The sequence below is a fragment of the Mytilus trossulus genome, chromosome 10 (genome assembly GCF_036588685.1).
Source record: "Mytilus trossulus isolate FHL-02 chromosome 10, PNRI_Mtr1.1.1.hap1, whole genome shotgun sequence".
Lineage (NCBI taxonomy): Eukaryota > Metazoa > Mollusca > Bivalvia > Mytilida > Mytilidae > Mytilus > Mytilus trossulus.
This window is the reverse complement of record NC_086382.1, coordinates 49228204-49256152: the sequence shown is the minus strand read 5'-3', so window position 1 is coordinate 49256152 and position 27949 is coordinate 49228204. Positions and strand designations below refer to the sequence as shown.

General features: G+C 31.3%; 1 protein-coding gene across 2 annotated transcripts; it reads left to right on the top strand.

Moving 5' to 3' along the window:
- Positions 1-31: 31 nt before the first annotated feature.
- Positions 32-21253, top strand: LOC134687549 (pre-mRNA-splicing regulator WTAP-like). 2 transcript variants are annotated; one of them, XM_063547931.1, is made up of 8 exons: positions 32-237; positions 1147-1178; positions 1857-1912; positions 2212-2264; positions 3955-4079; positions 4732-4910; positions 15997-16151; positions 17536-21253. In XM_063547931.1, exons 2-8 carry the CDS (start codon positions 1149-1151, stop codon positions 18120-18122), a joined length of 1185 nt encoding a protein of 394 aa, XP_063404001.1. In that variant the 5' UTR covers positions 32-237; positions 1147-1148; the 3' UTR covers positions 18123-21253. The 2 variants fall into 2 exon arrangements, with proteins under 2 accessions (XP_063404001.1, XP_063404000.1); XM_063547930.1 differs by lacking the exon at positions 32-237 and adding an exon at positions 407-682.
- The last annotated feature ends 6696 nt before the right edge of the window (positions 21254-27949 follow it).

The window sequence follows — 27949 nt, the reverse complement described above, 5'->3', positions numbered from 1 at the left end:
TAAATGAATAGGTAACAGTTTACTATGCTATCCCATAATGCTTTGTTCACATAATTACAATGGCAGCCTCCTTTCGATGAAAATAGGGTGAAAATTCTCTACTAAATTTATTGCTGACAGTTGATTTCCCAAGCAAAGCAGTTAGCAACGAATACAGAACCTTCTTTTATTTGTGCATAACAACTTTGAACTGAATACTAAGGGTGCAGAAGCACACAAATTCGTACAGTCGTACAGGTAAAATATTGAGTTTAAAATGTCGGCCATGCCATTTCGCATAATTCACATATTATATTCAAAGAAACTAATTTACGAAGTACCGAAACGAAAATGCAAATAACAACTCAGAAATAAACATATTTACCGAAATTAGCCGGTAATCACGGTTGGCATAATCTTTTATCAGCTCGTTGAAAAGCTAACCAATAGATACCATTTTACATGTCACATGCTCAAAACACTTCCTGGAAAACCAAAAACAAAAGTGAAAGTATTTGTAAATACCTTCCTATACAAATAGGTGTTTGGTTAGTTGAGAGGACAGTTGAAGAAATTTGCTTTACGATGGCAAACAGTATTAATGTTATTCTAACAGGGAAAAGGGTAAAGCCTGATGTCTTGACAAATGACCCAAGTGACAAAATGGAATTGCACAAGGAAAAAGTAAAATTCAGAAAGAAAAGTAAATGATTCATTACATTGATTTATGATATTTTTGTTTTAGGTTTTATCTTAGTACTGTATAATAGTGAAGATATGGGATATACATTGGATCAAAACACAATGGCTCAATGCACTAATAAATACTCCGTTTTATACTTTCACTATTAAATTGTACTTATTCAATAATATTTATGTTTCCAGATTGCTGAACATAGACACAAGCATTACAAGAAATAACAATGGGATAAAAATCAATAAATATTCCATACTTTTAACAATTGTTTCAGCAAATGTTATTTTCAAGAGATTCTTACAATTATTGTTACTGACAATGACTATTAAAGGAACATTGTTAAAAGTTTCAAACAATAAACAAGTAATAACAAAAAACACGTCCCTTCATGCTATTTTTGCAGCAGCATTTTGATCATATATTATTCATGCTTAGTTGATGTTGCATCTTATAAATTTTGTATTTTACAGAAATGTCTGAGAGCTCAGCTTCACCTAAAAGGGCAAGTAATAACTTTAGACTCTTTTGTATATCATTTTCTCCCCTTATAGGATGTTGCAAAGATGTATGTTAATGACAACAGACTAATATTTTTTGCACTAGATAGTCACGAAGAAAATTGATTAATTAATAAACATGTTTAAAGTTGTTAAATACAGTTGATAATAGTTGGTTCAACCCTTTAATCTACCAGAACTTGAGAATTCAAAAGTGTAAAACCACCTCTTGTATCATGTTTTTGTCTGTTTTTTAAGTTGTAAAGGCAGTTTTTAAAATTCTGTTCAAACTTGCAATGATTGTAAATAAACCATTTTAAAACCAAAAGTTTTATGCTTAATTATTATTGCTGATACAAATATGTAAAACACTATATCATGTATATAATGATACAATAAAAAAACCCATCATACATGTAATAAAAAAACTGATAAAATTTTAAACATAGTCACATTTTGCATGTTTAGATACACCATGTTCCAACATCCAAGTCAATAGATAGAAATACTGCTTTTATGACAAAATTTACAGAAAAAAATAATTTTGAACATTAGACTTTTGATCAAAAGATGTAATTATTGTTATAATGAAAACTTTTGACCATGGTGTTGACTGTTCTGAACAAATGGTTGTTTGGTTGCTACATAGTTGATTATATTAATAATTTCAATTTATTTTCTAGGCTCGTTTAGACATGATGGCTCTAGATGATATGCCAAGGGAAGAACTTGTAATAAGGTAAGACTTTTTATACACTTTTAAGAGAAATTTCAGAAATATAAGATGGATTTAAATTTCAACCTCTAAATACCAAAAATGATATTTTACCAAGTTTAAGAAAGGAATTTTTCAAAATTCTTTGAAGCCACATGATCAATATTGTACTGTATACTGAAAAAGTTGATTTTGGTTACACAGAAAATGTACATTATTCATGTTATTTAAAAAAATGTATCAATGAGTAATCAAATTTTTAAATGACAAATATTATACCATATGCAGCGTTAGTTAGTTATCTGGTCAATTTTACTTTACAGATTAAGAGATCAGGACAAGTATGTGAAGTCCTTGGAAGAAAAGAGCAAAAAAGGTATGCATGGTATGCTCATGGTCGGGTTGTATCTTTAACACATTCCCCATTTCCATTCTCAATTTTACTATAATGAGAATAATTAGTCATCTGCTAGTAAGAATTTAAAGGAACTACAGGTCTTTACTCTATCCATCTGTCAGTCTAAGTCAATAGGTCATCTACAAAATGTTCACCTTCATATGGATAAAATGATATATGAATTGAAGGTCAAACAGAAAAGCTCAATCACACAACTTAATCAAAATAGACATAATATCCCCATATAGTACTTAACTAATGCTAAGAACATACAATTCTTAACTACTGCTAACAACATACAATTCTTCCTTGACAAGTTATCATATGATTTTCAAATCCCCAATTCAGCAGATTTGGCTCAGCTGATTAAAATAGTATTAGAAAACAATGAATTTAAATTTAAGGGACACATCTATAAACAGATAATAAGTGCTCCCATGGGAGGTATTTTAATGCCTACATGCACAGATTTACATCTGGCCTCTATTCTAAAGATAAATTTCAGTACAGAACACTCATTATATTTCACTGTCAATATAGAGATGACAGCTTTATGATCTTAACTGGTAATATTTTACAAATAGAGAATTTTTTTAGCATATATGAAGTATCTGAAGAGTTAATGACCAACTAAGATTTAAAGAATTATAAAGGTGATAGATTTCATATAAATCGAATCTTGGATGTCAACTCACAGAAACTGATCAATATTGTCCACCTAATAGCTCTTATCCATGTTATCCTCAGAGTACCTTTAAAAGTATCACTGGCATCTGTGGGAGAAACTATATCGCACCTTAGAAATAATAATAATGAAATTGATTTGAACAAGCACCTATTTAACCTTGAACCAAAATTAGATCTAATTTCAGATACATGCAATATTAAGTTAAAACTTGCAATAGAAAGACCACTAAGAAAGATATACAGTTGGCTTTTATAACTAATTATAACCCGGCAGTGAAAGGGCTGGGTAGAGCGTTTAGAAGTCCTGCGATAATTAACAGGCAGATGAGGTAGACAGACAAATATTTAAACAAGTGCCTCATTGCGTATTAATGCAGAAATTTTAAAGAATATTTTGCTAAAACCCGGCAATAGTTTGGAGACTTTTAAAAAGGGACCCCTGGTAGGCCACTTATAGTGTGAGCCAATCTAAAAATCCAGAAACACTGTAATTTGAAAAGAATTCAAACCTTTGGCAATCAGGAAAACGATGTAAAGTCTAAAGTTTATCTATTTATGTTGGTTGAGGAAACTCTTATTTATAAAGACCTCTATACAGAGATATATATATATAACTCATCTAAACATCAACCCAACAATGTTAGATCTATAAATTTGCTTTTGCAAATTTTTGGTTCTTCCCTCGCCGGGATTCAAACCCATGCTACTGTGATATCGTGACACCAAATCGCCTGCACTGCAGCCGTCCCGCTAGACCACACGTCCACCTGGGCTCTACAAAAATAGAGCTTTCGCTGGCTGTGTGTTACCTTTCCTCATCAGTTTTAATCTAGCGGCGTACTACAGTACATGATATATAAGGCATGAAGATGTTATTGTTACAGATCAGCTAAATTATCTATAGTAAAGGCTCCTACAGATATATATATGTTAATCTACGACTAAAACATATATTAATCTAATATGTTTGAATCTTTTTTAGATGACAACACAATCATAAGAGAATTGGAAGAAAAATTGCATAAACAACAGAAAGAAGCAGCACGTAGAGAAAATACTCTTGTGCACAGACTAACAACTAAAGAGCAAGAACTACAGGATTATCTTGTAAGTGAACCACAGAAATAAGTTTGATATGCAGGTCAAAGGTCAATGTCACCTGCTGAATAGTTGCAAAAACTTTTTGACATTGTTTTGATTTAAAAAATGTTATTAATAGAACTGAGAACATTTAGTTAAGATCTATGCTGAATTTAAGGTGATATGATGAAATAAAAGTAACATGTATTGGGTTAAAATAAAATACAAATTAATGAAATTAACACCAGTAGCAGAACATTTTATTGCAATTTCTGTATTGATAGTCGTTCAAGCTCTTTTGGACAAATGCTATTAGAGCTTTTTTCATTGATTAATCCATCTTTCACCAATTACCAGTTCACATTTTGATCTTCATCTTGAAAACCACTGAATAGAATGAAACCAAAATTGTCAGAAATGATCCATACAAATTCTTTTCTGAATTTTGTTAGTAGGAACATGCAAGACCAGATGCAGTGAATTGAAAACAAATCTTGTAGAAATGTCTGGGTACTATGAAGGTGCTTTGTAATCACAGTCATGAGGAAAAGTTTCATCTGGCTTTGAGGGTCCAAAAAAAATTCAGATGTTTGTCAAAACAACTGATTCAATTGAAACAAAATTTTAGTGTAATTACAACCTAATTCTCTAATTTGTTTGAATATCTTTCACATTTCAGAATCAAATTCAAGAAATGAAACAAGCACAGACACAGAATACAGCACAGTTGAGATCTTTATTGTTGGACCCTGCTGTTAATCTCGTGTTCCAGCGAATGGCAAAAGAAATGGATGAAAGCCAGGAAAAACTGAAACAAACTCAAAACGAACTCAGTGCTTGGAAATTTACTCCGGACAGGTGCTTATAAATCTCATCTCAGTACCACTATGGTAACATAAACCTGGCTTTATTAGTCCCAGCTATCTAAATCACATGTAATGCTTGTGCCAAAACATTGCACAAAAACGCATCCCTCAGACTCTTAATCCATTGGTTGGAGTCATCTTTATATCTAAAATGGGAACTTGCAGAAGCTGACTGTTGAACTTATTCGTTTGGCCAGTTTCAAGCAGTCAAATTTGGAGTTAGTGAGTTTAACAGACTCGTTTTGTAGACTGACTCAACTCCTGACCATCCCCAGTGTTATGTGTTGTTCTAAATTTTTACTCTTGACTTGACACAATTTTTTTCAGGGTTTGTGAACACTCTGAAAGGTATTCCTTAGATAATTTGTGTTGATCGAACAAACATTTTAGACATTATAACATTTGACACATGGTGAGTATACTGAAAGTAATGAACACCTTATAGTTAAGTGATGCATGCCATTTCAATTTAATGGGCCATAAGTGAGCTCTAGATAAAAAGTTGCGAAGATGTATAGTTATCTATACTAGGTTGAGTACAAATAACTTCTGTTTTCTGAATCATGTTTTGTCATTCAGAAACTCAATTTTCAGGATACCGTTAAACATTTTTGTTTTATTTAAAGTAAAAAGCGCTGCATCTATACTTTTGGAATAAACTTAAATAAGAAAAAAAATATTTTGACATAATTTAAGAATGTCAAAGGTAAATTTTAAGGAGTTACAATTTAAAAGAAGTAGGTATTTTTTTCCTTTCAGAATAAAATTTTTGATTAAAACTTTGATTGTTATACTTAAATGACAGCAAATATTCAAAAGCATAAAATCATGAAAATTGTTTAATCAAACAGACATGAGCATTGACTGAAATAAGTTTTGATTCAGGTGAAAGTATTTTGTAAGTGTTCCATTGCCAGTGGTCAGCTCTTATTTCTGTACTTGCATATACTTTTCTAATACCTTTTAAAATAGGCCTTTGTATATTATTTATTCCCTGATATGTGATCAATTCAACCAAACCCTTGCAGGTTTAAATTCAAAGGTCTATTTACTGAAATTAACATCAGAGGTTAACCCTTAGAATTAAATTCAATGCTCTTCTTGGTGCAATGTGCTCTAGCAAATGAAGTCGCCATATAAAAATAGAATGATCGTGATTCTTCATTGTTGGTAGAAATATATATATATATAAGTTGGTTAATTCTTCAAGCTTTTACCTGAAAATTAAAGGTATTATGACAAACAAAACATGTTTCGAACAGTAAATTCATAAAAGGTATTGATTTATTTTTCTGAACTAGCATTATAAAGGTATAAAAGTTTGTTAAAAAACACTTTTTAAAGGACAAACATTGCTGTATTTGAAAAGTTGCCACAGTCAATGGCTGATTTGAGGGTCTGAAATGCAGTTGTACTTGTGACATAGAACTGAGCCAGTAAAAATGATATTTGAGACCATCAGATTCCAAACTGACATATATAGGCAACTGTTCAAATACAATGCTATTATTGCTATTCTAATGCAATACTCATACTATGTTCAAAATAAAACATTTGCAATATCCTAAAACATCAGCTGTTAAATACAATGTTTATATGAATGTTAAAAGGCAAATGTAATCCGATCAAAAGTTGTTTCATGTATGATATTGCATTAGAATTTCAACATATATATAGTTTGTAATCAAGGTTAAATGTTTTTATGCAAGTAAGTTTTTTTAATGAACTGAAGAATAATAAGAGTAATCACCTTCAGTTAATGAAAACTGACTGCTATCACTGTCGGAGTGTTTGTACAAAAAATTGCATGAAGACTGAAAGAAAATCGTGTAACACTGAGGATTCATTTATTTTTATGTTGATCAATTTTCATGGATTTAAGACAAACTGCACAGTTTATACAAATTCTGCAAACAAACCTTTAGAGTATATAATGTACTAGAACATGTAGAACAATACAAAATATAGCCATAAGATCCACAAGTATTAATGAATCCACAGTAAATATGTATGGTTGGAAAAAACATCTGATAATCCATTTCAAGCTTCAATTTTGAATTAAGTGTTCTATTTGGAATACTAACTCATGTTAATATAGTGATTATATAAGTATTTGTTACTCTGGGTTCTTAAAACACGTTTGTTCTTTAATTGCTGTTCCTGGTTAAAAATTTCAGTAGACTCAATAAAAATGAGTGTTTTAAAAAAAAAGCCTTTCAAAAATTCAAATGTTTTGTTGTTGCGCTCAGAGTGTCCTCCAGCCATGCATACAAATGTTCATGGGGATTAAGGTCAGTAACTTCCATGCTTAACATTAATAGCAGTCATAGTATATATAGATTTATAATGAAATGTACCACTAAACAAATGTCAAGTATATTTAAAATATATATGATCATTGACATTAAAAATGTCCTAAAATATTTTGGGGAAATTCATTGATATATAAAATTCAAATGATGAATAAGGCTGTGAAGATTAATGCTGTGAAATTAAAGGTGATATAGTTCCCTTTTGTGATATACAAAAAAGGGGGATGAAATTCATTTGTGGATGCTGGAAAATTCCATTGAAAGGAGAGTGACAATTCAAGATTTCTTATAAATATGATGCCAGGAAAATCGGAAAAAGCTGTTTCCAGGTATTTTGATCATGCAAATTTATTATCGGGCGTTAGATTATTTATATTTGATCAGTAGATTGAAGATATGTTCCTAATGTTCTGCTGTCCTAAAAGAAATATGCCAAAATATATTGTGTAATCTCTGAAGATTGGATATGTCTTGCTGCTATCATTAAAATATTGACCGTCCAAAATAAAGAAGAGGAAGATAAAGATTACTGAATGGTAAGAATAAGATATTAAAATCCTTCCATCAGAATATCTTAACATGGATCAGAAGGAATATCCACTTCTTGATTGATGCCCTGAATTTTTTTAATCATCCTTGATGCCATGATGGAGAACATCAGAGTAGTCACAATTCAAGTGCGATATCATATCATACATGTACAAAAGATCTTGAAAATGGCAGTTCAATGGTCCTATAAACCACAAAAATTTGTTTTCATCTTAAATTCCATGATAGAGAACATTGAAGTTGTTATTATTTAAGTGCAATAGCATATCATACATGTGCAAAGTTCTAAAAAAAAGTTGTGGTCTAAAGGTCCTGATTACAAAATTTGGGCAGAGGATCAACACAATTTTGGTATTTTTGCAATAGAAATAATAGTGAGAACCAGCAGATTTTCTATAAGGACCACCAGGGAAAGAAGATTTGTGAACTTTACATGTATATGGAAGACAATTTGTGGTGTTATTCCTAAATTTAGTGCTAAATATATTTCAAAATCACAACTTAAGAATGAAATTCTGCAGTCCAGAAAAGTGCTATTTCAGTGTATTTTGTGTGCAGTTTAGTCATACAAGTTATACAAGTGCATTTTTTGCAGTTCAGTCATATAAGTGCATTTTATGCCAGATTTAAAGAAAAGTGTAGTATATTCATAGTTTTTGTGAATGTGAAAAACTGAAAGTGAAAAAAGTGTAAATACATCAAATATGTATGTAGTTACATGTAAGTGAAAAAGAAAAGTCTGTATACCAAATACCAGATCTGTTTGTCAAAGCTAGGATGCAAATTTTCCCGATTGTGAGATAAAAAAAAATGTGTTGTAAAAAAATAATTCTATCTGGACGAATGCTGAAAGAAGACAACAGATATTCAAGGAAGTGAAAGAATGCAGTGGTGTCAAATGAAGATAAAGGAAAAAAATGTTCAAGGCTTTTTTTTATTCTATTTTTGTTATTTAGAATTTTTTAAAAGCATAGCAACATGAATTTGCTCTCACAACTTTTACACCTCCACAAGTTTAGCAAATGCTTGTAAAACCTGAATTACAATGTGTCAGTCACGAAAAAACAACATTAAGCTTATCATTAACATGATAAAGGAAATTAAAAAGTAAACAAAAAAATACACTTAGTCAAGATAATCTAATTATTATAATCTGTATTTTGGTAAGCAGACCCTACTATATTTAGATAGAGTCAGTAGTAAAAATAGTGGTAACCAGTAGCCACGGCTCACAGGCAACATGGGCAAGATGAACTTTAAAATGTTAAATTCTTGAAACTGCCTCAAACCATATAGAGGGAGTAAAGAGACCAAAGGGAAGGGGGAAACAATATAAGTTTAAGAAAGAAAGGCAATGAAAATGATAAATAAACAAAGAACAGTAAGTACTGTGAAAAAAATAATCTTAGCAAGAAACAACATGAACACCTTTGGTACAGTGGCCAATGAGACACATCTCTAGATCTTCATGCGAAACCAATTGACACAGAAATTAGCAACTGTGGATCATATTAAGGACTTCAGCAATGAGCAAAACCCATACTTTCAAGTTGGATATAAAAGGTCCCCATAAGAGGAATGCAAGACATTTTAAACAAGAAAACTAACAGCCTGATTTATGTACCAATAATGAACGAAAAACAAATATGATATACAGCAACAAATGACAACCACTGAATTACAGGCTCTTGACTTGGGGCAGGCACTTATAGAATGTGGCGTGGTTAAAGTAGTTTGAAGGTGTAAGTTGCCCCCTTACCTGGGACAGAGGTGTAACACTACAAAATAATAACAAAATATGAACATTAGTTGAAAAAGGCTCAACTCATCCTTATCAACTGTTTGTAATGGAATTTTTTACCATATTAATACAGACATGACAGCACAGTGAATCGGTGAAAATGAAAGCCATATGTACTTTTTCGTGTAAATACAAGATCTTCCATTGTAATATATTTTAGCTGCACAGATATTTTTTTTGTGATTATGAGTGATGAATAAAGACATATTGTAATGAACTTTAATTCATCAAATATATTACTAATGTGAAAGTAGAAGGTTTGATAAGAGCTTTTATTTGGCCCCTGCAATTTCAAATGAAATGGCATACTTATTTAAGCATTTCAAAATTATGTTAATTTTATTGATAACTGAACAAGTTACTAGGACACTTAAGTTAAAGGTTACATGTGATGTCACTTAGACCTCATAAACATGTTGAATTTACATAAAATGGACATTTAAATCATCGTTTTCATTCAAAATACATATGAACAACAGCTTTTTGTAAAAAGATTTTTCACACATATTAACCATGTTAATATCTTTCATGTCTTTGTACAATAAATGAGGCTTATTTGCCAGTTTTTGCTTTTTTTCACAAAATTTATTATAAAGAAAAAAATCCTTTGATATACCAGTAAATGAAGTAGAATTCAAAAATAATAACACTGTTGCCTGACAGACATTTATATGACTTCTGAACACCCAAATAACAGAATAATGTTATTTGGTAGATATATATAAAACTTTTGTATTTTTGAATTCAAATGGCCAAATAGTGACTATATCATACCTTTACTTTCAATCTGTGTAGACCTGTCAGTATTAAACAGTTGTGTTAGTTGTTCAGATGATGGAAGTATTATATTTACAGACTATAACTCCACTTCAAATGTTCAAACTATGTTGCTGCTTTCCTTTCCAACATATCATTGTGTGGTGAACTGCAAACTTGCCCATTTTCAGATATGTCCACAATTATATTAAAAAAAAATTGAGTTGTAATAAATTTAATAGAAACTGCAAAATTATTTACCGCAAAAAATCAGTCCTTTCCCGATCTCTCTTACATGTCTTATATGTGAGTTTAAAATACTACTTTGACGTTAAATTTTTACAGCAAGCTCTATAAATCATTATAGTTCCTGTCAGTAGAATACTTCCATGATCAGATGTATATATATATATATTTATTTATCATAATAAGATCTAATGAAACTCGATTGGATATGTATTACAGTGTAATTTATAAAAATGTCTATTTACACAATACAATTTTTCCAGGAAGAAATATTGAATTCTTTTTGAAGATAAAATTATATTCATGATATTTCTGTATTCATATTATACGTTTTGTTTCGCCTTAATGAAGCTGTGAAGGCTAAACTAAAGTGTGGTAATATTACCAACGAGACAACTCTCCACAAGAGACCAAATGACACAGATATTAAGAAATATAGGTCACTGTATAGCTTTCAACAATAAGCAAAGCCTACACCAAATAATCAGCTTTAAAAGTCCCTGAAATGACAAATGTAAAACAATTCAAACAAGTAAACTAACAGCCTAATTTATGTTCCAAAAATTAACGATAAACAAATATGTAACACATCAAACCATTTAACAAAGGACAACTTTTGAATAACAAGCTCCTGACTTGGGACAGGCACATACATACAGAATTAGGCCAGTTTTAGGATATCAATTAAATGTAAGTGAATGATATATTGTATGCAGTTATTTTTATAAAACATTTACCCATCTTATTTCCATGGAGATTTATATGGCAGCCCTCTCACATACTATTTTTCACATGTTCAAGTTTGTGTGTCTGTTTAATGGAAACACTTGTTAATATTTGTATTATATATAAATCAGCAAATTTCCTGTATTTCCTTAGATCTTAATATAACCATGATGAATACATGAAAATGTACAAATGTAACCACACCCTATTACCAGCTATCAGAAGGTAGATGTTATGTGTAACAAATATCAAAATCTGCTGGAGACAAAACCTACTGTATTGCAATGGTAATTAGAAACACAAAAATCTGCACATATGTAAAACATTTGTTTTGAAAAGTAATCATGAATTATGAACACTGATACTGATGTATCTATGGCTACAGTGTTCATGATTCTTGATTACTTTTCAAAACATATGTTTTACTTATGTGCAGATTTTTATGTTCCTTGTGAAATGCTAAGGAACAAAAATAGTGTTCATTACGAAGGCAAATTAGTGAAATTATGGTTCTGACATGACTGATGACTGGTTTTAGGGTGTGGTAATGGCAGTGTTTTAAATAGGAAGTTTTGCCTATTAGTTCATCAATTTTGTATGTAAAGAAAGAATTTGAATGAACTATATTGTCATTATCAATAATGTAAAAACATGTACATGTGAAACCAGTCCTATTTGTAATGTATTAACAAGTTTTTATCTTATTTGTATTACGATGTATATAGATAATTGAAAACTTAAAACTTTATTGAAATTTCACTAATTTGCCTTCGTAATGAACACTACTTTTGTTCCTTAGAATTTCACAACATAACCAGATGAAAACTGTGGATTCATTTATTTTTGTGGATATCAATTTTCTCGGTTGGAGGAAAACTTGTATATTTGTGGATATTTGATTGAGTGGTTTTGGCAAATTCTGCATTCATTCCTTAAGAAAACTTGTAGTTCGTTGAACATTTAAATTTGTGGTTCCCTGTACCCACACAATACACGAAAATTTGTATCCAATGAATACTAATGAATCCACAGAAGATAACAATAAACTTGACTTTTGTTATGGAATGGTTTCACTTGATGGTCCTGATATATGTAATGTTTATGTAATTTTTATAATGTATCAAATTTTGAGATGAACAAACAGACAAGGCAATCTGTAATACAGGACAATGCCAAATATATAAATGAAAACTGAGACAAAGGTTAAATTTTCCAGTAAGGTTAAACAGCTTTAAATATACATAGCGACAATGTTGAAGATTTAATCCAAAGGAATTTTCTTATTACTGATGCTAGTTTTCCTTAACCTCTGTACTATTGCAGTAAACATCTACTTCTTTATCATCAAAGAGCAAAAACCCCTGTATTTTTTTTAGCAAATACCATAGATTTTGATCTTTTTTGTCAAGTTGGTTATTTTAAATGGTCTCATTGTGCAAGTTAAAATATTTGGATATCCATTACCATTCTTTGCTGAAACACTTTATTACGGCCTCACAACTTTTACCTATTTAATGTACATATATTGTTAATTTTACTGTTTTACAGACTGTCACTTACTCTTACCTGATTTAAATCTGCATATTACTTTTATTTTATGCTTCTGTAAAACATTGATGTAAACTTATATGAAAGGCTTTTTAATCCTTTGATTTCTATTGTATATTTCTATTTGTAAGCATTGAGAGCTTAATATTGAACCTCCTGATATTCCATAAACATATAATTTTTTTTATTGTTTATTGAATTGAAAAAAAAAAAATCAATATGTTCATTGATTGAAGATAAATTATTGTGACTTGGATTATCTGCCCTCAGAACAATATAACAATTTAAGTTAATCTGAAGTACTTTTTTGCTTTCCTCAAAAACTTTGAATAGCATCATGATCAGAATTATTTTCAACCCTAATTGCTTTGAAATTTTACACACTGCCATGATAAGAATACAAAGTTGATCCAGATTTACATGTAAAATAAAAGAAGGTAAACTTTTAATTGAAAAAGGGTAAAAATTATAGCAGTTTAGATCCAGATGGGAATCTTGCAAATGTGTACAGGGATAAGGTTTTACAATAACAATTGATAACATAATGTACTTTTTTTGCACTCACCAAAAAAATAATATAATGAAGCAAATAAGAATCAAAAATATACCTGGGTAATAATTGTCAAAAGTAAAAGCATAAAATACTGAACTCCAAGGAAATTGTAAAATGAAAGTCCATTATAAATTGGCAAAATCAAAAGCTCAAACACATCAAATGCATGGATGACAACTCATACTCCTAGCTTGTCAAATCTAGATATGCAGTGTTCCATGGAAATGAATTTTCAAAATGCTGCAAGCGCCACCAAGTCAAATTAAGAATTCTACTTAAATTTTCACAATATTATTGACTTTCATCTTTTAGGTTAAGAGGCAAAATAAATAACACACATTCACTTGACATCCAAGCTGTACAAAGCAAAAATTCTGTTTTTCAAGCATTTACCAAAACAAAAGGACCATTCAATGCAGCTTCTTTTAAGATTGACTGCAGTGTCTTAAAATGTGTATTAAAAGATTCTGTGTAGGATAATAAAAAATACTAGGAATTGAACACTATCTAGGTAATTTCAAGTAAAGATGAACATCATGTATTTCCCTTCCATATATACACATGCCATTAAAAAAAAACATATCAACAAAAATACTCAAATCAAGGTAAATTCTTGAACAAGTGAAGTCCATAAAAATTGTTCAATTCAACTGTTCGACTGTGTCAACCATCCAGACAAATGAAAAAAATCTGTCATATGATTGACTTGATAGTTGATACAGGTATTTTCTGAAGAAAAGATGAGTTAATCCTGGTTTAATAGCTAGTGAAATCTCCCACTTGTATTACAGGTGTTTATAGTTCCATATTATATTGACAAAATTGATTGAGCATCCAAAAGGGATATAATTGGTTTAAGTTACAATAATTTGATCTAATAGCCAAAACTTTGTAAACATACATCACTGACATACAACACAAAACAAACAAACATATAAATAAATAAGACAAAAGACGACAACAGTAGTTGATATTATTAAATCTGACAAACACCCTAACAAAAGATGTCTTTAAGTCGACAGAACATGCAGTTAGTATTGCTTCTGGTTGTGGAATCAATATTAAATGTTAAAATTAAGTAGAAGTCAATAATTATGTTACTCCATTTTGAAAACCATTGAACATTTATGTTAATTACATCTTCACTGCTGTTCGGTGATAATGAAGACTGCAACAAAATTTCTGGGTGTAACATACTGAAATTATGCAAACTTGGCAGATAGATGTGAATTTGAACAGCTTGAAAAAATGTTGTTTCAAACTATTTGAGCTATAGTTGTATCATGTTGTTAAGATCTGTGACTATTTTCACAAAACAATACCAATACAAATTGATCATTAACAGATTTTTTCAAAGAGCTGATTTTTAATCTTTTTTTTATTTTGACTAACGCTGTAAAATACTTTAAACTAAACTTATTTTAAGGTAAAATTTCAAATAATATGGTTTGCATGCTTTGTCACTGTGTTCATTGGTAGTTGCAAATTATCATATACCTGGTCTGTCTTCTTTCATGTTTTATCGTTATCATTCTTTGATATATTCTTTTGAGAAAAAAACGTCAAATGAGGTGAATGGATGAAAGATTTTAGAATGATTCTTTAAAGGTATACTGTCAAATCAAATGGTAACGGAAAAGAAACATAAGTGGTATTTGATTCATGACACAAAAATCCATACAGAAACTAGAAAAAACAAAAAACAAACAAACAGCACTTTTTTTTATTTATTCTCCACTCCCAATTATTGTTGATCAAGATCTGAACTGAAAGCAACTTGCAGCAAGTGTTGATCAAAATGACATTCTTGATACAAATGTATTGGCAAGCTAGTGATCACTTTGGATGAAATACCTTGCCCAATGAGACCTTAAATAAAGTTTTAAAAGACAGAGAAAAATACCTTTAAATACAATGAAACAAATTTGTTATTATATCTTTATTTCATTCATATTGTTGGTTATACCTTTTTTCTCAGTATCACTATGAATTCCATGCATTCTTGAATATGTATATTTAAAGGATGTACTTAGGAGAAATTTAAAAATCAAGAATTTAAAACTGATACTGTAAGTTGGAAGAGTATAAGTTTAAGGAACAAAAATAAGCTAAAAACATAGATAGGGTATGGTGTTCCTTTTCGAGATATTTTTGATTTTCAAAAAATATCTTGAAAAGGCTGACTTGGACTTAAGCTTTAACATTTTATTTGCAACAGTATTATTTGGGTCTCAAATTGAATGGAAACAGGTCAAGTATCTGCTTAAATTTTGAAAAATGACCTTCTTATGGCTAATGAAGTCATTTATGGAGAGTTGTCTCATTGGCACTCACACCACATTTTCCTTTATCTAATCATTAATGAAAAGAAAAATGGGTATTATGGGGCAAAATATTTTACCCTGTATTGATGGGGGGGGGGGGAAACAAGGAGTCCAAACATATGACACAAATTTCTAAACCTCACCTAAGTACATCCTTAAGTCCTTTGATAGGTAGATAATATATTATCTAAAGATTTCATTTCATATTTTCAAAAAATAGATAGGGAAAACAGGTAGAACAATAGGATTCTTTTCATTTTCAGTCAAACTGGTAAGAGACTTATGGCAAAATGTAGAATGTTATTACAAGAAAACGAAGAATTAGGAAAAACAATTAATTCTGGAAGAACAGCTAAATTGGAAGGGGAGATTTCATTACAGAAGACAATGGTTCAGGAAATGAAGAAAAATCAAGAGGGTAAGTCTCATGAGTTAAATGTTGCTGGTCGATCAAAAGGGTAAGTCTCAAGAGTTAAATGTTGCTGTTCAATCAATAGGGTATATTGGTGTTTTGTTATAATAGGGAAATGAAATCTGTTTAAAAAAATAATTTATTGTGAAAAACATGTCTCAAAAACTATATTTCAGCTGGAGTAAGGAGATGTGGTATAATTATAAATGAGACAAATATCCACCAAAGTTCAAATGGGTCCAACTATATGTCTCCTTTCAAATGCATTGATCATCCCCCCAAAAAGTTGGGGTTCCACCTCTGCATACAAAGTATAAAAAAAAATTGATAGAAGCGTGTACACATACAATGTATTTGTCCCATATGATAATAATCTTTGCACAAAAGTGATTGAAATGTAAATGTATTTGTTTTTCATAGTTGAATACTTAAATGGCTCTTCATTTTTGTCGAGCCTTCGACTTGAGTCGAAAAAGCGAGACTAAGCGATCCTACATTCCGTTGTCGTCGGCGGCGTCCACAAATATTCACTCTGTGGTTAAAGTATTTGAAATTTTAATAACTTTCTCAAACTATACTGGATTTCTACCAAACTTGGACAGAAGCTTGTTTATGATCATAAGATAAAATCCAGAAGTAAATTTTGTAAAAATAAAATTCCATTTTTTCCGAATTTTACTTATAAATGGACTTAGTTTTTCTACAGGGAAACACTACATTCACTCTGTGGTTAAAGTTTTTAGAATTTTAATTACTTTCTTAAACTATCCTGGGTTTGTACCAAACTTGGACAGAAGCTTGTTTATGATCATAAGTTGGTATCCAGAAGTAAATTTTGTAAAAAAAATAAATCCATTTTTTCCATATTGTACTTTTGAATGGACTTAGTTTATTCCGCGGGGAAACATTACATTCACCTTGTGGTTAAAGTTTTTAAAATTTTAATAACTTTCTTAAACTATCCTGGGTTAGTACCAAACTTGGACAGAAGCTTAATTATGATTATAAAATAGTATCCAGAAGTAAATTTTGTAAAAAAAAAAAAAAAAAAATCCATTTTTTCCGTATTTTACTTTTAAATGGACTTAGATTTTCTTCCAGTTAACCATACATACATGTACAGTATGCAGTTGTTTTTCTAACATTTATTAGATTCATAAACTATCCTGGATTTTAACCAAACTTGGACAGAGGCTTCTTACAATCAGAAGATTGTATCAAGAGGAATATTTAAAATGAGTTTTCCTCATTTTTGTTGAGCCTGTGATTTACAGCAAAAGTAGGCGAGACACTGGGTTGCGCGGAACCCTTACAATTTTTTTTTTACAGATATTTAATTTAAAAATCATTTCAATTTGATTTCATCTTTAAAATATTGAATGTTTTTCAGAGCTTGATGAGTTTCTAGGTGAAGTCGAAGAAGATGTAGAAGGCATGCAAAGTATGATTTACGTCTTACAACAGCAGCTTAAAGACAGTAAAGATCAGATTACACAGCTACAGGAAGACAATTCAAGACTTAAACAAAGTCCATCAAAACATAGCCCACATAAACATCAATCACAAGAATACACATCTCACAGTTCAGAACAAATCAGCATAAAAAAGGAACCTAAAGACGATCATGAAAGTATGGAAACAGACCAATCAGAAACGAATAATGATCATGATATGCAAATTAATCATAACCCATCATCCAATCAGACTAGTAGCTCAAACCCAAATTCACCAAGATCACATGGTTTGGTAAGGGACTATGATAGCTCGGAAGAGTTGTCAAGAGACTGGTCTAGGAGCCCTGATCACCGGACTCATGAGTCCAAGGACTCTTTATATAATAAAACTAAAAGTAAGAGGGATGTAGAAAATAAGACTCCAGAATTAGATAGATACAGCGACAAAGATTGTTCAAATGAAATTTTACGAAACGGTGTTGGCCGGACTCCAATTAAAAAAGAGACATTGGGGCAAGTGTAATTCATTAAATCATGTGGTCATTCAAACCATTTATAACATTTTTAAATAGAATTTTTCATATTTTCTTTTCCATTTTTTCATCATAGACATGAAATTTTTTGTTGAAATAATTGAAAATCGTCCAAAGACAATGTTTTGATATGTATATTGTGGTAGCTGCCTTTATCATAAAAATGTGTCATTTGTTACTGAAATGAGGTAGACTTTTGTTTGTTCCTTAAAAAAATTGTTGTTTTTGCATCCAATGTATACTTGATCATCTTCAAAAAATGAAATTGATTGCATACAATTAAGTCTGATAGGATTATCACATCACACCACATAAAATATTCAAGTAGAAGACATGTACCATGTGTACTGAAGTCACATGACTAATTTGTATATACTCATTATCATTCTTTTAATTGTAGTAAATCAATTTATGCAAATAAGCTAGCTACATAAATGAAATTATTTGGGATTTTTTAGAATTTGGTGAAATCTATTTTATTGTTGCACTTACAACTAAAATTTATTGACATTCATCACAGATGTCTTGTGGAAGTGAAAACATTATATTTGATCTTTGAAAGACTATGTGTCTGCCATAACAGATAAGCATCTTGTACTCAAAGGTCAACTATTTATAAATGAACTTTAAAGAAGAAGCATTTTTTGTTGTTTAAATTAAAGCCTTAAGGCCACACTTAATTTATTTGTTTTCTTTTGAGATTTACTGTTGAAAATAGGGGAAAGTGGGCAATACTTTTATATTTCTTAAATTGTTGGAAAACATGAAATATGCTGACTGGTTTATTTGAATTGTTTAGAATTTTTGAAACAGATCAATAGAATGTGAGAGTCATAGGAAACAAAATGAAAAGGAATATCATAAGAATAATTATAACTTCTATCACTTTTACCTCCCTCATTAGATTTTAAGAAGTAAAGAACAGACAAGTGAAATACCTCTTTACAGTGTTGTTTTATAAATAGTCCTATTATCATGTGTTAGTTGTTTTGTTACTACTTATTTGTTTTCATTACAAAGACAGATATCTACTTGTATCCAAAACAAAATTGGTTTTGCATCAAGGTATACAAAAAAATCTTTTAAAGATTTGCTTATTTCTTATTTAAAGTCTTGTAATTTGTAACTGAGAGTGACCCTGTATTTCAACATGCTTCAGGTCTCATTCATACTTTCCCTGTAAACATGTATAACATGTACTAAGTTTAAGTAAGATGTACAGCATAATAAATACTTGTATGCAATGATGGCAACTGTCACCATTATTTTCCCTGACTTCTTATGCAATAATAGTTGGTTGCCTCATTTGAAAAGAAGAGAATATTTTAATTGAAGCCGAAATTAAGATTTTCATAAGATACATAAATGTTTTTTATTAAAGTATGTTGTTGGCCATGTATATGAACAATTATTGATAAGTTTGATTGGAATTTAGAATAACTTCTATTTCCACGATACTGTACTGGTACAGCAGAATTGATTCATTTACTTTAAAGTTTGATTTAAAAATTAATGTTGTTTTGTGTATTTAAAGATGCTGTACAATTGGTAGTGAAAAACAGTTGTTATGGGTATTATATAAAGGGTATTATTTTTTTGTGATTTGTTAAAAAGTTTGGAGTACTTATGAGACTGGTAAGTGGAATGTAAAAAAAGTCCTGACTAACATAGAATCTTTTATACAATAAAGCATGTTGTGATATTGTAGCATCAACTGTAATAGAAATACTAGCCAGAAATCTGACAGTTTACAGTCAAGAGAATTTTATTCTAGAATTTTAAGTCATTTTAATGGATCATTCCAGGAAGATAACTGAAATTAAAGTTCAAGTTGACTTTGGTGGGCATTTTCTTTCTTCTCAGAAATTATTTGAATTTTTGAAAAGATAAAAACTAGGAAATCTGGGGGGAAAGGACTTACCAGGAAACAAAGTAAATTTCTGTCGTCAACTATGGTGAAATTATCTTAGTTCAGATTACTTGATGATAATACATTTTATCCCTATCCGGCTGACCTGGCTGCTTGAACTTTTGACGCATACAACAATCACTTTTTCATTGTGGTGTCAGATATTTTGTTTTATGACGAGAAAATTTTAAAGGAACCTGTGTGATATCCAGTAATGGCGGACAAATAGAGATAAGTTGTATGCCAGTCCCCATCAAACATATGTCCTTGTTTTTAGCCATAGAAAACTTGACATATTGATAAAAAAATAATGTAAATGGACAATCACTATAATGTTTTTGTTGAAAGGTTACTTTCAAATTCAGGTAATAGATTTTGAATTTCCAGTTGACGTAGTGTCATTATGTTTAAATATAAAACAGCAAGTGTATATATTATGTTCTTATTGGTAAGTTTACTTTAGGATAGCTTGTTACACAAGAGAAAAAAATTCATGTCAGGGGAAAAAAAATTGTATAGTTAAGTGGAGGCGAAACTAATCAATAAGTGAACATTGTGAAATGACTTATTTACAAACATTATTCATGACAAAAAAAGGTCTGGCAGTGGAAAAAAGTTGTTGAGTTCAAAGTCTGAAGACATGAATTAGATTTAAATGTAAAGTCTTACCAATATATCTCATTTTTGAACCAGTTCTAAGTGAGAGAGAAAAAAGAGATCTAGGATTGACACCAAAGAGACTACAACCCTACACTTATGTTAGTAAAAATAGACATCTGTTGGTTGCTATACAGCCTCCAATTAACACACACCATATGACAAACTTTAAGATACTACAAAAATGTATTAACTATTAAGTAACCTGTTATCTGTGGAATCGTCCATATAGGTGAATGTCAGATGTGTTTTGTTATGTTATGTCTATAAGATGACTAAGAAATTGATATCCAATACAGAAAACATGACATACAAATATGAGTTGGAACTTAAAAGTAAAAATCACTGATTATAAGTGTTTCTTGTACTGTTTTATACTTGGATCAAAGTAATTACAATGTATATGCATATTATAAGTGATTTGTTATGTCATATTTTGTGAAGAATTGAATTGGGAATGATAGTTTCATTTAGAGGGAGGGGGTTTTAACATTTAATATTTGTTTTGTACTAAGAGATGTCATTAAACAATAAAAAGGCAGCTTACCATTCAAATGTGTATGTTATATTTCATTTAAGAGCCTTGCTAATGAGTTAATGTGAATTACCGTTAACACTTGTTTTTATTCATTTATCTTTATTTCATTCAAATTTTTATGCCCTCACTATAGAGAAGGGGGTCATTAAGTTTTACCCTTGTTCATCTATACGTTGACCATACGTCCCTAAATTGTTTTCCATTCTTTAACTTTAGTTTGCCTCTAACCAATGTTATGAAACAGATCAAGTTTGAAATTGGGTGGTGTCACTTGTAATGTTAAGAGTTTTCATTTACATTCCAAAAATAGCTTAAATTTTATTTCCCTTCTCTTACCTTTGTTGGCCTAAAAAACGTTATGAAACTGTACACAAAACTAAGATCAAGTATCAATTTGGGTAGTGTCACATCAACTGTTCTCATTAATTTTCCTTTAGTAACATTGGACACAGATTTCTCTAATGAATTGTTTTACATTTGTCATTTCTGGGTGTTTGCTCATTGTTGAAGGATTTACAGTGACCTATAGTTGTTGATTAATGTTTTTATGTCCCATATAGGGGCATTTCGTTTTTTCGGTCTGTCCGTTCTTCCATTTGTCCTGCTTTAGATTAAAGTTTTTGGTCGAGGTAGTTTTTGATAAAGTTAAAATCTAATCAACTTGAAACTTAGTTCACATGTTCCCTATGATACAATCTTTGTTTTTTTAATGCCAATTGAGTTTTTATCCCATTTCATGGTCTACAGAACATTGTTTTCTGTACAGTAGATTTTGTTTATTTTTGAGGTTGTATTTATTTATTGCAATCACCTTGTTGTCTTTGTTTCATGCACAATTATTTTAGTTTAAGTGTTCTTTAAAATTTAACCAAAAGGTTAGATACCTCAAAAGTAAGGTTGGGATTGTTTTTTGGGGTTGAAGATCCCAACTTTTCAGGAATTAGGGACAAAAAGGCTCTAAAACAAGCATTCTTTTAGTTTTCCAGCAATCATTTGTGTTTGACTGTAATGATGTCTCTTAAATTGAACCCCATTTTACAAAAAGAAAATTTCTTTAAATGTTATTTTTCATGAAAGGGGGCAAAAGGGAGGGAGCATATTTTCTTCCAAGATTTAAGAAATAAAAAAGAAAATTTCTCCACATATTTTTTTGTTAGAAAAGATGGCGATAGAGGTAAGATCATAAAACCAATTGCAAGTTCTTCGACTACATTTATTGTGTGTCAAAAACCTATAATTGATTAAATATTTAAATATAATCTAATTTTCAGACCTGTATCAAGTTAAAACATTGTGTCAATGTTTGCCCAAACTGTTCAGGGTTGGACCTCTGCAGTCATATCCAGCTGCCCTCAGCCAAGCAGTTTATTTGACATTGCTATATGAAATTAATGAACCATAGCAAACAAGATTAGTAGGAAGGGCATGAAATCATATTGCAGGTTAAGTATTTGGGCCTTCCTTTGAATAAATGTGCACACTCTTCAATATATATTGTCATATAAAATAGAGGGGTTAGTTTCACAGAAATTAAGATATAGGTAAATTATGTTTGGTATATCAAAAGTCTGCCAGGGTTCATTTGACCTTGAACTTGATGCTCATCTGTCAACGTATAGTCTCCATGAATATGTCTAATTCCTGTAAGCCATTTTTCGAATCCAATGCTATAAGCAATAGGTCAACTACAGTTGGTGTATGGAACTATTTTAGGTTGTACATGTCTGCCTGGCATGTAAATGACCTTGATCTCATTTTCGTGGTTGATTGGTCAATGTGAAAAGTCCGTTGTATGCTTGGTAGTTTCTAATATAATGGTAGTAATAGTTCAGCTATGGCAAGGTGTACAAATAAAAAAAGATGTGGTGTGATAGCCAATAAGACAACTCTACACATGTCTATCTGGCGGCGTTCATCTAACCTTGACCTCCATTTTGTGGTTCATTAGTTATTATTTTTTTGTGATCAATTCTTTTTATGCCCCACCTACGATAGTATGTTTTCTGGTCTGTAGGCCCTTTCGTCCCGCTTCAGATTAAAGTTTTTGGTCAAGGTAGTTTTTGATGAAGTTAAAGTCCAATCCACTTGAAACTTAGTAAACATGTTCCCGGCCTATGATATGATATTTCTAATGTTAATGCCAAATTAGAGTTTTTACCACAATTTCACAGTTCATTGAACATAGAAAATGATAATTCCTTTGTCTATCGAGACCGAAAGTTGAAAAAGTATAATACGACAAAACCTGCGCAATGAACCTACCAACATGATGGTTACTGTACTATAAATCGGACATAAAAATAAGACTGCACATATTTGATTCAATTTTTGAAACTAGGGTCAAATGTGCCTACTTCTACAGTGAAATACTATACTAGCTAGTATCAAGCCTTCCACTTTTTGGTTGAAACTGGGCGCTCGATAAAACAAAAAAAAATCAGAAATCATCGCGACTCTCAATCGGTTGAAATCAGATTTTGTGAAATGTAAGCAAGTATTTGAAACTATCAAGCTAAAAGAAATAATTAATATTCCATGTTTAAAAGGCAATTGTTGTTGGAAGATGTAAGAACCTTGCTTCAGTTTAAATACATCATTTGTATCGGGCCTGCGAGACAGCGATCCTTCATCGATCCGTCGTCAGCGTCGTCAACGTATATAGGGCCAGACTTGAGATGATTATCTTTGTCGAACCTTCATTTAATAGTTCTATGAAACTTGGACAGAAGTTTTTTTACAATAAAGATCGGTATCAAAATTTAGTTTTTGAAAATACCATGGCTGCTTTCCATTTTTCCGTATTTTACTGCTAATGGACACAGTTAGCATTAAGAAATGATATCACAGTCAAAGTTCTTCAGACACCAACAACGTTTGTCAAACCTTCATCGAGTTTTATGAAACTTTAAGCAGAAGCTTTATGATAATCACTTCCGAACTTCTGTTAGCCGGAACATATACACTTTGGCACATCATGACCAACCAAATTATAAAAAAAAAACATTGCATAAAAAAATAAAACATGTGCCCCTGTACTGGTTCTGTGCTATTCATTACTTTAAGGGCTACCTTTCCTAGATAAAATATGAAATTTTGTCTTGTATCAAATTTGCCGATTAGTTATTCAAAATAACAACGAAGGTACAATTTTGTAAAGGAAGAGGGGCGAAAGATACCAGAGGGACAGTCAAACTCATAGATCGAAAATAAACCAACAAATCCATGGCTAAACATGAAATCAAAGAGACAAATAAGAGTACACAAGGCATGAAATAGAAAACTAAAGACCAAGCAAAACAAACCCCACCAAAAACTGGGGGTGATCCTGCTCCACAATGGGCACCCGTCGTGGTGTTCATGTATATATTCAGTTTTATTTAAAAGTTTGTTCCTTTTGTCACTGTACAGTCATCGTTAGAACACATTCTAGTAATCAAACCGTAGAATTAAGTTGTGAAATGTACAGGCAATATGATGAGTCAAAAGACACGGACCATCTTAAGAAGGTTGAGCGTTTTAAGGCTGAAACTAGTGCCTTCTTTGTCGTTAACCCTATTATACGTGGAACTTGGAACTACAATATTTGTTTTCTTCTTCCCATCTTGGAAGAAACAGTATAATAAAACAGAGTCAGACTCTTCACACATCGTCTTTTCTTCAAATTTATCATTGTGCAGAACTCTGTTCTTCCATGGTAGGTAAGATGTCCCTAAGGATGCCACCGCTATGGTGAATTTACACCTATAGCTAGCCTATAGCATGACACCGTTATGGTGAGTTTATACCTATAGCTATAGTATGCCACCGCTATGGTAAGTTTACACCTATAGCTATAGTATGCCACCGCTATGGTGAGTTTATACCTATAGCTATAGTATGCCATCGCTATGGTGAATTTACACCTATAACTATAGCATGCCACGCTATGGTGAGTTAGCAACTATAGCTATAGCACTTTAGACGTGTACAGTATATATGCGATCCTACTTAATATTTAGCTATAGCATGCCACCGCTATGGTGATTTTACACCTATAGCTATAGCACTTTAGACATGTACAGTATATATGCGATCCTACTTAATATTTCAATCTTCACTTATAGCATTGAATCGAGTTATTGATCTACACCGTTATATTGCCACTTTCATTACTTTATTCCGTCACAACAGACAGTTAAAGTGTCCAAATAACAAACGACACACTCTGTTAAAAAGGATTGTAAATTAGTGATTACTTTTCGTCAAGTATAAAATAATCCAATTTTCAATGAAACGAAAACCGATTACAAATTGTACCTCTTTCTTCTTTCTATAAAATGAACTGCTACTGATCTCGACCACTAATTCAGTGATTTGTGATTAGATAGTCCTTTAGTATAATTATTATTGTTTAGATGATTTACAAACATCTCAACATTCATATTCACTTATAAAAATTCACCACTTGTAAGCGATCACTGGGAAGAAAGATTCCTGAGGTTGTTTTTTTAATATTGAAATGGCTAAGTAAGTGTCACAATAACTGCATATATAAGATTATGAGTCAGGGTTGCCAGTTTTATATTCATAGTTTGGCCTTAACCTATGAGACCTTATACATTTATTTTCTGGGGCAAAATGACATGGTTGCGTATACTGCCACTCCTGTTTGCATCATGATAACATAATAGACATTGAAATTTACAGTTACTTAAGTATCCAAAGTAGATGCCATGTCTTCTTTGACTGTCCATTGCGTTTAAACACTATAAGTCGGAATTTTGTCACAGAAAGCTCGACATAAGGATAGTGATCTGGCGGCGGTGTTGGCTTACGTAATTCTAAAAAAAACTTTATATTTTAGAAAGTGGAAGACCTCGTCCTGGATGCTTCATACTTTGTGTATAGATGTCTTATGTTACGAATTTTTTCGTCTGTCACATATTTTTGACCTTATTTTCATGGATCAGTGACTACTTATAAAAAAGTTAAGATTTTTTGTAATGTTAAATTCTCTCTTATTACGAGTAATAGTATAACTACATTTCGTATGTACGTACCTTGCACGGTCTTTATACCCGTCAGGCATTTTTTCCCTTTTTCACAGTAGTTCATATCTCACATACTATAAGCCATAGGACCAGTACATTAGGTGTATGGAAGGTTTCATGTTTTTGTCTGTTTTTCTTAAACTACAAGCGATGGGTCATCTATATGTGTTGTATGAAAGTATTGTAAGCTATATACTAGTATATGTCTGCATGTCTGGCAGGTATCATCTGACTTTGATCTCAGTGGCGGATCCAGAAATTTACATAAGTGGGGGCTCACTGACTGACCTAAGAGGGGGCCCGCTCCAGTCACGCTTCATTGATTCCCTATATAAGCAACCATTTTTTTTTCCCAAAAAGGGGGGGGGGACCCCCCCCCCCCCTAATTTCGCCTCTGGACCTCATTTTATGGTTCATTTTTCAATGTTTAGGTTTTTTTTAGATACTTTAAGCAGTAGGGTAACTAAATTTTTCAGGCATATATTGATTGCAGGGTGTACATCATCGGTCTGCCTGGCATGGTTCATCTGACTTTGATCTCATTTTCATGGTTCATTGGTCAATGTTTTGTTTTCATGGTTAAGTTTTTCCTTAGAAACTATAAGCAATATGTCAACTATATTTCGTGTACTATTGAATGATTATAAAGTGTTCACGTATTTCTCGTTTGGTTTATCTGACATTGGTATCATTTTCAAGTTGAATCATGTTAAGTTTATGGCACGGATAGTTGTAGTAACGTTTTATATTCAGGTCTATCAACATAATATCTATGGTTAGAAAAGAAGGTGAGAAATTTCAATGTGTGCACGCTTGTTTTTTTTGTTTTTGTTTTTTTTGTGTTTTTTTATTGTTTTGGGCTTTAACTAGCTTTCAGTAACTGCGAGTTCTCTCGATTCGCACTTTCGTGTTGATTTGACATGGTGACACAATTTGTAATGCGTTTTTATTATCCACTGTTCTCTTGTGTTTGTGTCGTCTCGCTATCTCTTAATGTCCTAGCTTTTATACATGTTTGAGTATTACGATTAATGATCACTTATGTTCTAGAACTCATGATGAATAACGAAATTATTTTGTAAGAAATATTTTTGTGCTCCTAACAACAAAATTATTATACCCCACCTGCGTTCGTCCGTTTGTTCGTTATACCGTTCGTCGTACCGTCCGTTCGTTCGCCCATGCGTGCTTTTTTGGTCAAGGTAGTTTTTGATGGAGCTGAAGTCCAATCGACTTGAAACTTAGTATACTTAATGCTTATGATATGATCTTTCTAATTTTAAAGCTAAATTAGACTTTTGACTCCAATTTCACGGTCCACTGAACATAGAAAATGAAAGTGGAAGTTTCAGGTTAAAGTTTTTGGTCAAGGTAGTTTTTGAGGAAGCTGATGTCCAATTGATTTGAAACTTAATACACTTGATGCTTATGATATGATCTTTCTAATTTTACAGCCAAATAAGACTTTTGACTCCAATTTCACGGTCCACTGAACATAGAAAATGAAAGTGGGAGTTTCAGGTTAAAGTTTTTGGTCAAGGTAGTTTTTGAGGAAGATGAAGTCCAATCGACTTGAAACTTAGTACACTTGATGCTTATGATATGTCGATTTTTTTTTAATTTTAAAGCCAAATTAGACTTTTTACCCAATTTCACGGTCCATTGAACATGGAATATGAAAGT